This window comes from Choristoneura fumiferana, chromosome Z (assembly GCF_025370935.1).
Source record: "Choristoneura fumiferana chromosome Z, NRCan_CFum_1, whole genome shotgun sequence".
NCBI classification, from domain to species: domain Eukaryota; kingdom Metazoa; phylum Arthropoda; class Insecta; order Lepidoptera; family Tortricidae; genus Choristoneura; species Choristoneura fumiferana.
In genome coordinates, this window is record NC_133472.1 from 16,956,090 (window position 1) to 16,969,403 (window position 13,314).

Sequence of the window (13,314 nt, forward strand, 5' to 3'; positions counted from 1 at the left end):
GGGATGATGATGATGACTTATGGAGTAATTAGGTACAGTCCAGCAAAATTTGATCGATCAAGACTTGGGTCTCCAACTCTCCACATAAACAACAAATTACTTCATTTCTAACACTATTAATTGTTAAGGCACTAAAAAGTTACTAAATACCTACTGATTAGGAAATAATGATAGTTATCGTTGAATTAATCTATAAGTACTAAAGTGTACTGATATTCTGATAATAGTATTATCAGCAACTGTTGCTATGGAAAGTACTTTGTAACACGCTTAATCAGAAGATTTACTTAGTTTACGTTGACCTTGTTTACCGAAACAGCTGTCAGTGGTTGATTGTCGAGGTTTGGTTTACTCACGCCAGTTTGGATTACAGCGCCGGGTCGAGATGTCGTCGGGTTGGCTCGTAGTGAGCGTGGCGCTGGCGTGCGCGGGCGCCTCGCTCGCGGGCCGAGAGGCGCGGCTCGTGACCACGACGCAGGGGCCCGTACGCGGGTACCGCGCTCTGCAGGGAGACCACTTCGAGTTTCATGGCATTCCGTACGCTACTGTGCCTACAGGAGCGCACCGATTTATGGTAAGCGGACATTTCCTGTAGGTTTTAAAAATACGCGACAACTCTGCAGCTAAAAGCATACAGCGTGTCCAGTACCTAAGTACAGTCAGCAGCAGAAGTACATGAGCAGCAGTTGTGGTGCTTAAAATGATCTAACTCCTAACCTCGGTCACAGAATAAGTAATAGTACAAGCAGTAATAGTACAGATAATAATGAGGGCTATCGCGTATGAATTCGCCACTAGAGGCGCTAGTGTAGCGTGAGGTCTCCGAAATGTCAAATCTCATAGTTTTGGGTGAGCTACGCGGGTTTATTTATAATTAGAATAATTTAGTGAATATTTTGCAATATCTGAAATTAATTATGGCAATTATATGCGTTCCGGGGCAATGAATGTCGGTGTTTCAAGACAGTTTTGTCTTTCGGAAACCTTTGTCCTCCCTTTTTTCCGAACAAAACGGGGACTATGCAAAACTGCGGCATGCTCGATATTTTTATGGTACGGTTTTAAGGTGTATTAAATATGATTTCAATCTTTTAAACTTTGTTTTCACACCCGTAATAACAGACTTTGAAAGCCATACTTAAAAACCTCACGCAACAGTGCGCCATCTAGTGAGACAAAAAACGATAGCCCTCATTAAGTAATAAGTAATAGTACAAGTAGTAGAATCGTGAGTTTATCATTTTGGCCATTGGCCATCGTAATCGCTCATCCACTCCTGCTGCTGAATGTTGTAGGTATTATCTACACACTTTAAGTGCTGTGTTGGAATAGATGAGTGGGGGCTAAATTCTAACTAAAAGTCCAGTGGTTTTCCAGATAGGTAGGTACTTAACTTTTGTATTGTGGAAAATGTTGCTATGTTGATTTTTGTGCCACAAATTCCAAGGGTTTCAACATTTAAACGAGTGTAATTCACTACGGACGGAGTTTCGTCATACAGGACGTCTCGGGACAATACATAAAAGTGCTCTGTGTTCGGGACCTAGGCAGTTGGCAACAAGGTGTGGAGATGTTAAACACGAACAAAGCCGTGGGTGTTTTAAAACGATACGAATTGAGATTGGCTAACACTCCACACTTATGTTATAATAAGTTTTGCATTGTACCCAAATTGTACCTATTACGCGAGGAAAGAAAAACAAAAACTTGCAAAGAAACAAAATTTCATGTCATGGAAACAGCGGGGCTACTACGAAATTCGAAAATCGAAGTTCGTCTCGTTGCATCTCTTTTACTCGTACGAAATTAAATAAGCGTCAGCGGGACGGCAAGATACGTCCAGGACGTTCGATTTTGGCACTTCATAGTAGGTAGGGCCTTCGTAGTAGGGAGTCGCACAGTTTGAAATATGGTCTCCTAGAAACATGAAATTCGGTATGAAGTAGCTCCGGCCGGTTTTTTGCTATTGTTTCAATGAAGTCAAAGTTTTTTAATAAGATTCTTACGATATCCTGCAAATATATAGGTATACGAGTATAGACTCGTACTATTAGTTATATGTACATACACTCCGCATACACTACACTACGAGTAGGTACCTACCTACTATAATGTACATATACATACTCGTGGGTATACTTACGTCATTCATTTTAAATGAAAATAGTGCTCTACGAGTATATTTCACTTTTAAATCAGACAACTCCACGTATGGGTACCTTAACGTAGATCTAATGGTACCTAATTAATTACTCTAATTAAAATTGCATTGTTTCTTTGACCGCATTATCAATTAAACATGGTTGAACTGTTATTTTCAGGCACCTCTACCCGGACCAGTTTGGCTGCAACCTCTAGAAGCAACAAACAATTATACGATATGTCCCCAATTTAATCGCATACCGCAGACGGAGTTTGTTATAAAAGAAGACTGTTTGATTGCAAATGTTTATGTTCCTGACACTAACGAAAAAAACCTTCCTGTCCTAGTCATAGTACATGGAGGTGCCTACCAAGTTGGGTTCGGTAATATGATGCAGCCACGAGGTTTAATGGAAAGTAAAAAAATTGTTGCGGTTACATTCAACTATCGTCTAGGAGTTCATGGTTTCCTATGTCTGGGTACAGCGGACGCTCCAGGTAACGCTGGCATGAAAGATCAGGTAGCCCTGCTGCGTTGGGTCAAAAAAAATATTGGCAAATTCGGTGGCAATCCCGATGATGTCACGATGGCTGGCTACAGCGCTGGCAGTTCATCAGTTGATCTTTTATTGGTATCAAAAATGGCTAGAGGTCTATTTAACAAAGTCATTCCCGAGAGTGGTGCCAATGTTGGAGCGTGGAGCGTTCAGATCGATCCACTAGAAAACGCAAAGATGTACGCTAAGGAACTGGGCTTCGAGAATGTAGACGATATTTACGCTTTAGAAGAATTTTACAAGAGCGCTTCCTTGGAGTCTTTGGCTAGCACCGCGTTTCTAGACAGAAAAGATTCCAGCTTTGTCTTTTCTCCGTGCGTGGAACGAAATACCGGGGTTGATATATTTCTCGATGATTCACCAGTGAATATCATAAAGCAGGGTAAATACAAAAAAGTTCCCGTCTTGTACGGATTTTCAAATATGGAAGGCCTTTTCCGTTTAAACTTATTCGAAAGTTGGAAGGATGAAATGAACTCAAATTTCTCTATGTTTTTGCCGATTGATCTTGAATTTAAAAATACGGAACAGAGAGAGGAAGTTGCAAATGTAATAAAGGAATTTTATTTCGGCAGCAAGCCGGTCGGATATGATACGATATTGAGTTATATTGATTATTTCTCTGACGTAATTTTTGCTTACCCGACGCTGCGATCCACGAAGTTGCAAGTGGAGGCAGGAAGCAAATTGATATATTTATATGAATATTCTTATCCAATTAGTATATTTTCGAGTTTCTTCAAGCCCGACCCTATTCCTGAGTACCTAAAGAATGTTCGCGGAGCGCGGCACGTGGCGCAGACCGACGCCGTGCTGGACTCTGCATTGGCGCCGCCGGAGGACGGCGATCTAACTGAACAATACATTAAGCATAAAAAAGTAATGAAAGAATTGTGGGTGAATTTCGTAACTACCGGGTTAGTATTCTTTTCATTAAGTCACACGCAATACATTTTATATGTCACTATAGCCTGTACCAGCGGCTTTGCACGCGTTAACCAATGGTTTGGCAGTTAAATTGAATTCTGTTCCGTGATGTTACTAAAATTACGGAAATTTCCAGACGTCAGCTATTTTCTTATTGAATTTCATTCAAAACCTTAGCGTAAGGAGTAGGCAGGGAGTAGGTACATAACTCACACCACACATGCACATTGGTACACTTTGCCTCATTATATAGTAGCCGATCCTTGTTTTTTATGGCATAAGGTGGCAAAAAAGTGTTTGTTGATAGTAAGTGAACACTGACCACCACCACCCATATGGACACCCCCCAACACCCCCCAACACCAGAAAGGCATAGACCGAAAAAGACGTCGATCGGCTTGGCTCGTTCAGCTCTGTTTGTGTGTCTGTCTGTGGCTTATGGGTTTTCTAGCAACGGTTCTTAGACATGTTTCATTAAAATCGGTTTGGCCGTTTTTGAGATATTGAACTTTAAACTTTGAAGTGAAAAAGTCGGGGGTTTTCCAACTTTTAGTTGGTTAGGTATTACTATATTATATAGAGTCGCGTCTTGGAGTTATAGTTTTATGGTATCATCTCTCTTTGTTGTTTTTACAGTAAGCCGAGTAGCGAGGACGAGAGTGCGAGCAAGCTGGGTGCGTGGGCGCCGGCGGACGCGGAGTGCGCGCCGCACGCGGCGCTCGGCGAGCGGCTGGAGGTGCGCGGGGACCTGCTCGGCGCGCGCCGCCGCTTCTGGGAGGACGTGTATGGGCGCCACTACCGCCATCCGCAGCCGCCGCCGACGCCGCCCGCCCGACATACCGAGCTATAGACATGTTTCCTACAAACGACTCCACTCCATGGCCTGGCCTGGCTCATCCCAAATCTTTAGGTACACCTAATTAAAGAGACATGAAGAAGAGAGAATGACACCACCTATCAACTGAACTTTTATGAGCAGTCAAAATATACGATTCTCTAATTGATTTAGAATGGAAAAGTAATTATGACATCACTTAGTTGACATCGACTAGTTCAAAATTAATCTAGTTTTCAGGATAAAAATAAAGCGTATTTTTTTACCAGAGCCACGTCTTGCAAGTGTTGTTTTACGTTATTATTATCTACCTATCTACTCTATTTTGCACGAATGTTCTCTATGCAAATGAAGGCCAACTTATAGACGTGACTAATTTAAAATGGCGCGTCCCTCGCTCAACTAAGTTACGACCAGTTAGACAGCAAATCCATCTATATCCATACTGATATTATAAATGCGAAAGTGTGTATGTTTGTATGTTTGTCCGTCTTTCACTTCGAAACGGAGCGACGGATCGACATGATTTTTGGCATAGAGATAGTTTATGGGCCAGAGAGTGACATAGGCTACTTTTTATGCCGGAAAAATGCACAGTTCCCGAGGGACCAGCGCGCGATAACCGAATTCCACACGGGCGAAGCCGCGGGCAAAAGCTAGTCTTACAATAAACCACCTGAGTCTAACCAAGAGCTCAATCCCTGTTAGGCTGAGGCGGTTATTGTAAGATTTGCTGTCTAAGGACCTAGTCGTCATAATGAACTGATTTTGTTGAGTGAGGGGCGCGTATTTTAAATTAGACAAGCTCTAACGAACGAGTGACTATGTCCATCAAAAATACATTATAACTTTAGCAGTGTCATGTTAACTGGGCTTTATATTAACTACGAACTAAGTTGTAAAGTGTCACCAGAGGGCGGCCGTACTGCCTAACGTTTCTGACGCTCGTGTTCGCAATCAAATGACGATTTCGCATACAAAAACTGGCATTTGGTTGCTATAGCGAGCGTCAGAAACATTAAGCTTCAGATTTATAAAATCACTCATATCCATGAAAATGCGATTAGATTGCGATGAAAAAATATGTACCTATGCATTGCTACAAAACTACAGCTTCAGTTAAATTTGTAACCAAATAATTGTAGTTGATGACATACTTACTTATTTAAGTAAGCTGTCGATAATTTTCCATTACCCTCTATTAATTCAACACAATTTTTGTCTATTTAATTTCCTGTGGTAATATTTGTCTTAAACGTGATTTCAGACAGAGGCAGACAGCGACTTTGTCTATGTGTATAGATTATAAAGATTTGATGTACCCTAATGTTCTCATAAAACTTAACGTTTCTTTGTTGACTAAACTTAATAAAAAAAAACAATAAATATCTTATTCTTAAGCGTACCTAATTGTTGTCTCTATATAATTGTATAATCAGTTGATCAAAATCACTGCTAAAAATACATAATAACAGCAATAAATATATAAACCAGTAAGTACTACTTAATTTTATTTATTACATGTAAATTGGTGTAGGTACATCTTTGCGCTACTAATGTCATGTTGACATACCATGCATTTGTCAAAGAAATCATAGCGACATTGATTATGAAAAGGTATCGCCCTGGTACGTGATTCAGTTTCTTCGAGTGTAAGTCTATCTTCCTAGCGCCCAGAGTCATATATAAAGAACTTATTGTAATTTGAACATCAAACTCTATCATAAATAACATAAAGTTTGATGTTCATAAATCAAAAATTTGACTTGGGCGTTAGGAGGAATTGTAAATATTAGCATAGCCAGCTTAAAAAAACACGGCAACGTCTAAGTACAACACAATTCCTTTTCTATTTACTTATTAAGTATTTGTCCACACCAAAGTTACTAGTAGGTACGAAATTCTCATTACCTATAAACTTTAATACAAACACAATACCCACTGGTTCAACTGGTAAGTAATATGTATAAATTGTTGTTAATTGGTCTTGTGTTGTGATGCACTAATAAAGTTACAGTCAAGTGCAAAGATAACGATACAGCGACAGTTACAAAAGCATGTATATACACGACCTTAATGTTAAGTGCATAAAATCGTGTATACATATTTTTGTAACTTTGGTTGAGTGGACTAATGTGGCTATAATTGCACTGTAATTTCGGTATGATTAACTAACTTTTTTTCCTATTTTACTAAGTAGTTTATCCGAAACCTAACATCAACAAAAATTACTCTTTTATGCTGGACGTCTAATTTGCATGACAGAGCAAACATTTTAGGTAGGTAACATATGAGTAGGTAGTTTCCTTATCAGTACGTACCTATTACAAAGTAAGTATAAGTACACCCTCTGCACCCGGGGCGTTGGCGCAGTCCCCAGAGACGTCATTAGCCCTCAGCGTCAACGCGGCGCTGATCAGACAGTTCGACACATCCGGGCTCCGCCCGCAAAAAACTGCCCGGGGCGCCGGCGCCGCCGCAATTAAGATTTAATCCCGCTCCTCCCCGGGGAGCCGAGCTCATTAACAACGCACTACTGTCTTCTTTACTTTGCTACCACCACATTCAAACAAACCTTACTTTAAATCAGTGGTTTACAGCCTGTAGTCTGGTCCGCAAGAACTAAAATAAGTAAGGGCCACAAAAGATTTTAACTTTAAACGAACAGTGAAAAGCGAACGATATTACAATGGCGCAAGCTCATAATAATGAAACCAAAATTGTTCCTGGTTAATAAAGGTTGGGAGCCACTGCTTTAAATAACTTGTAAACTTTACAAGGTAAAAAAATCAAAGCAGTTTACAAGTTAAACTGCTTTGATTTTTTTTTATACGACTGGATGGCAAACGAGCTAGTGGATCTCCTGATGGTAAGAGATCACCACCGCTCATAAACATCTGCAACACCAGGGGTATTGCAGACGCGTTGCCAACCTAGAGGCTTAAGATGGGATACCTCACGTGCTAGTAATTTCACCGGCTGTCTTACTCTCCACGCCGAAACACAACAGTGCAAGCACTGCTGCATCACGGCAGGATTAGCGAGCAAGATGGAGGTAGCAATCCGGGCGGACCTTCCACAAGGTCCTACAACCTGCTAAAAAAAAAATAATTAATGAATTTCGGCAAATGCTACCTTATTTAGACTGTTCAATTGGATTGCAATGCTTTTGGTTATTAAGTGATGCGCGATTGTGGAGATTTCCTACTTCCTACGATGATGTTTAGGTTAGGTACCTTCTTAGTACTTAGGGCAAACAGTGATTTGAAAAACGAAATACTCCAGAATTGAGAACTTCCTCTTTTAAATTGGTTAGTTGATATTAACACTAAACAGTAAAATAAATTAGTAAAATAGAATCGGACTAGCACTGTAAGAGCCGCATAGCCGATAAAAACTTAGTTTATACTTATTAATGTCACGCGGTAGGCCTAGACCGGGTAGCCCTAACATTTTTGTTGACAGCCTAATGACAGCTGTGTTTAGTTATGCTACTCGCCGCTGGAAGGCGCTGTTTTAAAAGCGTAAAATAAATATTCACATGAATGCTTGCTAAATTTTATTATTAAAAATAAATACTCTAAAATATTTAAATCTATAAATATTTTTGTTACGGACTCTGTCCCTGTTCACTATAATCTAAATCTGTAACGGTCTTCAACCAAATTTTATTTCAATAAACTACTGTTTCCTTTCTTAGTTTCTATTTTTTGTAACTCCGTAACGACTGTCCTTGCCTTCTGAATTGCCGCCGCAACAACAACCAGGCTTTCCCTATGTCCAGAGCTGGAAATGGGCTGCTGCGGTTGGCAAGGACTGTCCTCACGGAGCCCTTGCTGAAGCTGATGGATATTCCAGGCGACCTCCTACGGAGTAGAACTCTCCGAGGTCCTCTCAACATCTGGACCTCCAGTAACCACCTGGCCAGCGCACCGGCTGCTCAAGAGGCTTCCGTCCAGCACGTCCAGCCGCCTGTCGGTCCTGAACCAACCACTTGTACGAACCTTCGCTCTGAAATCTCATGCTGCGTTCTGTAGGAGAGCCTATTTGTTAAGCAACAGAATAAATTGAGTCTTCAGATAATTCATTGTTTACTTTCTCTCCTACAAGCTGACCTGCTAGCCGCTAAACGCGACAACTATGTACTGAGAAGTTTTATATAAAAAAATATAACAATTTTTGGTTTTATATAATTAGTGGCCTTCATGAAACCCTTGATACTTCGGCAGACACGCCGGCCGTGCGGGCTCCGGCCTCGCCCGTGAGTAATGAACGAACTTCTCGCAACAACCTCCCTAAGTGCCAAACTTACACATCCGCCAATTTCCTTCAATAAAACTCTTCGATTGCTTCTTACCCAAATTAATTAAAGCGTCTATTGTTTAGATACAAATCGTAATTTATTAACAATCTGCGATCGGAACAGATTGAGCGTAGACATTTGTACATAGATATAATACATAGGTTGGTATACTGCAGAACTGTAACAACTTTGATTATATGAGGGACACATTATAGCAAATTCTTGACATTCGCGTTCTTTGCTATTGCTTTAAGGTCCATATAGGTGATAAGATTGCAAAGATTCAATGCGGGATTGAAAGTTTTAGTTTTCGAAGTAAATGAGTGCTTCATTAGGTATTTTCCGATTCGTGGCAACTACTTTTGCAATAGGTACTTAGTACAAAAAAATAAAAATATTATTCAAGCCTACCTATGTGATTAAACCGTAAATAAAGCACTAACTTAACGAATTATTTCGAAAGTGTAATTCGTAGGTATGTAAATGTGTAGCTGAATATTTACAAGCACGGTACTTAAAATAAATTAGCTTTCAGGCGAACAATAGGTACAACACAATGTATTACGGGAGCCAGTTCTAATTGCGTATATCTTATCATTACAGCGGATGATCACGTTATGCAGTAACCGGACAAAACTAGCCAGCATGCGGAGCCAGACTGACAGTTAAAAGACTCCACTGAGGCGGAGACGAGCGGAGCGGAGAGGAGACGTGTAGAGGTCGACCAATCATATTCGTTCAAAATTTTTCTAGAATCGTATTTCTTAAGCAGCATACGTAATAAATAACCCTCCTTCTTCGCAGTCGGGTAAATACGTAATACATAAGCAGTACTTGGGACGACCAACCGGTTCTGCGTCCACTTGGTCGTTCGAAGTACGTTCTCTTCACGGTTCGATCCTCTCCCAGCTCCATGTTTCCAAGCCACCGGAGTCTGGTCTGGACACTGTGGTCTCTCCAATAAATAACGCTAGGTTCAGATACTAGGTCTTTGATTTCCTCATTTTTTTTCTCACCTTCGCTACAATCCTCTCCCTGAGTCGGTCCCAGAATCTTCCAAAGAATTTTTCGTTCTGCCACTAACTGCTTACTTATTTTCTTCTTTCAAGGTTATCGCCACCGTTTCTCTTACTATATAGCTTTTAATTTAAGATTGAATATCAGTTTTCCAATTAGGTACGGATATAGGTGAAATACCACTGGAGCCATATTCTTCTGCGTGCGATAGGAACAAATTTTAACGAAGTCGTTCTCTACTCAATTTTGTGTTCGCAAGAGTCCTTACAGATCGTCAACGGCCAGTTCTTGGATCATCAGTCGTTTGAGTACATCTGTACCTCTTTAGCTTATCTTTCTCATTTATCTTATCTTATCTTCTTTATTTTAGCATCAAAATTGCGACAAGTCCCCAATACTTTATATTTTACTTAAAAATTTCGTCACTTTTTTCTTGCTTTATATAAAAAATGCAGTACTTAGACCGTAATTGTTTCTTTCCCACCATTTTAGAGAAGAATAGAATTAAATCGAAGAAAGTATTTTTTCTTAATTATAGTTCCAATTTAAAATTCTAAAAAACAGCCAGCTGGTTCTTATTTAAAATCTAAGGTTTAAAATGCGTATTAAAGCTTTGGAACTTGAAGTATTTATTTATTTAATCTTATATTATCGTTCGCGTCATGTCTCGTGTCATGTTTAATCTTCACACTGTTAATTAGTACTTATACAAATGAATCTTATTAAACTAAAATCGAATATTCGAATTGCAAGCCCTAAGCACAACTCACAAATAGGTAGGTACAAATTGTGCGTAGAAAATAAATCTAATAAACTAACTTCAAAAATACTGTTAAGGTTTGCGATGACAGCGCCAACTAGCGGTTACAATTACGGCGGACTGAAATATTAAATTGCTGGCTGTCCTTACGGAGAGTAAGGGGCTGTTTTACCATCCATTGATTAGTGAACTGACGGTTAAATGTGATACCGTCTCCGTCTATTTGAACAAAACAAATAGAGACGGCATCACATTTAACCGTCAGTTAACACTAATCAATGGATGGTGAAACAGCCCTTAGTAAACAAACAAATAATTTTAAGGAAATATCGTAATTTACATATATTCTATTCGATCATGTAAATCTATAGTCTATGTCGATAATAACGTAGACCTTTTTTTATTTCCTGTGTAAAATGGCACAATAAATTGATTTCAGGACACGGACTTTCTCATCACTGACTTCACGAGAAGTAGGTACTTAATAAAATAAACAAATTTAATCGAATAACGCATTTCATATAATTATATTTCAGACGATTATTTATGGCTGTTCGTCGTTAGAAATGCAAACTTATTGAGTATTTTCAGTTAAACATGGCCAAATTAATTATAAAAACTGGATTCCAGCGAATTTCTAGAAGAAATTAATAGCTGTGTAAAACTCGTACCTACCTATATATATAGATAAATAAAATATCTTTGGTACAAAAGCAATAGTACTCCCATATTTTACTTTAATGACCTTAGCCTATTATAACCACGACGATATTTTTGATTTCCATAAACATATTACAAATACTGATAGGTTCTCACGGGAAAGTTGTAGTAGTGCGATAGCAGTTTCATATTGAATGTAATAATAATAACGATATGTCCCGCAGTAATGCGTGATATCCGGACAATGACGGGCGCAGCCGCAAATGCTGAATGCGCGCTGTTGCTACACGAGCTCGACGACGCGTGTGTGTAGCAAGTTAGCCCGACTAGAGAGACTCCAAAGTGTACGTGCCCAAACGTCGCCTGCTGGACAATGGACAACAAGAAGCCTATACCAAAAGGGGACGGTACCATCGCAAACCTACTAGAAGTTATGAGGGAACTGATAAACATACAAACAATAAATATCTACGCACAAACGCACATGCCTACCAAATCATTACCTTCTTTTGCTTAGCCGTAGTCGGGTAAAAACAAGAAGATAATAAATGTTATTGTTTTGTATTTCCAGCTATTGCGGTCGTTGAATGCAATGTTGACATGACAGCATTAGAATAGACATTAAGTATAGCCGTAAGTTATTATGGTGTGTGTTGTAGTTTTCCAGTCAACAAAGGCATGCACACAGTTTTCTACGATCGTCGAGCCCCTTAAATTACGAAAATGACACGTGCTATAGTGCGACGTAATGTTATTGTATTAGAAAATACAACAAAAATTAGCATCATAATTGTATTTTTTTCATTACTTGCAGTTATACAAATATCAAGCTACGCCCATTCAGACCCACCGTACCCCTGGCGATACCCATGGTGGTATGGTGGTCTTTTAAAATTAAACGATACCATCGAGTACATATCTCTCGCATGATTATCTACATAAGTAATATAAATTTTCCCCTTCGGCCACTTTGGAAACCAGAGGTTCGAAACTAGTTTAGGAAACAGAATTATTTTATTTTCCTATAAGATATAATAAGTGTTATATAGATGTAATAAGTGCCTTGAATCGGTCCTGGGTGGTTATAAAAAAATAACCTTAACCTAACCGGCCGGACTTGCAACCTCGTGATTCGGCAGCATAATATTGCTCAAAGGGACCACGGTAACAAGGGTGTGAGTAATGTACAGAAGAACAAGGGTATTATTGTCGACATCTCATCAGTAATAGTCAGTGGTACCGTTTAACTTTAAAAGACCCACCATACCACCAGGGTATCGCCAGGGGTACGGTGAGTCTGAAGGGATACTGGCGACTAAGAATTTCAAATTTCGGTCTAAAATAGTGGGATAACAGAGACATATATAACAATTTAATAATAAATTGCCTTGAATTCGGATTATTTTACCAAAGCAGGCTGACGGGCGTGTGGGGCGGTTTGCATAAGGGTTTCTTGTAGGTATCTACGGAATCCTAAAAATGTTGCGTCTCCTGGACCGAATTTTGAAATCACGTTTTCTTTACTATTGACAGTCAAAATTTGAATGAAGAATGTGCTGTATAAAATGATTTGGCAATTTCATACTAAGTAGGTAAGTATTCTCTTGGTACAAAGTACCTACGCATGCGTAGAAGTAGAGCACTACGTACGTAGGTATACGTCATCAAAGTATGAAGTCCACGCATGCTTCAGAAATGCTTCCGCATCGCCAGCCGTGCTTTACGAGCTGAGCTGCGTTCGTAAACAAACGGTAATTGTGGCTATCGCTGGGCTGCGTTAGACGCTTAGCACCGAATGACAGCCGCCGAGCCGCGGGAACCCAATCGGGCGGCCAATGACTCTTACAGTTGTGTTAAGCCTTCGATTCTGCATTTCAAAAGTGTTGGCGATGATTAATATTTGACACGATTTATCTTTGTCACTCAAGTGATTTAAAAGTCACTGTTGAGCCATACACTTGCAAATTGCTTCCGATGAATTCATAAGTCACCCATATCCGTATACTCACTAAGTTATTGTTGAATATTTAACTGAATCACTGCAAATATAGCCGTAAGTTGACTCCTTAAATTTTGATGTCTACATTTTTTATACGTCGTAAATACATATTAA

The 13,314-nt window shown here is 39.6% G+C and overlaps 1 protein-coding gene across 2 annotated transcripts; it reads left to right on the forward strand.

Moving 5' to 3' along the window:
* The first annotated feature begins 303 nt into the window (after positions 1–303).
* LOC141429882 (carboxylic ester hydrolase-like) lies at positions 304–8,544 on the forward strand. 2 transcript variants are annotated; one of them, XR_012451581.1, is made up of 4 exons: positions 304–574; positions 2,322–3,616; positions 4,263–4,536; positions 8,320–8,544. XR_012451581.1 is itself a non-coding variant. In XM_074090444.1 (3 exons), the coding sequence occupies exons 1-3, from the start codon at positions 386–388 to the stop codon at positions 4,474–4,476; spliced, it is 1,698 nt and encodes a 565-aa protein (XP_073946545.1). In that variant the 5' UTR covers positions 305–385; the 3' UTR covers positions 4,477–4,731. The 2 variants fall into 2 exon arrangements, 1 of the variants encoding a protein (XP_073946545.1); XM_074090444.1 differs by lacking the exon at positions 8,320–8,544 and having other exon boundaries at positions 305–574; positions 4,263–4,731.
* The last annotated feature ends 4,770 nt before the right edge of the window (positions 8,545–13,314 follow it).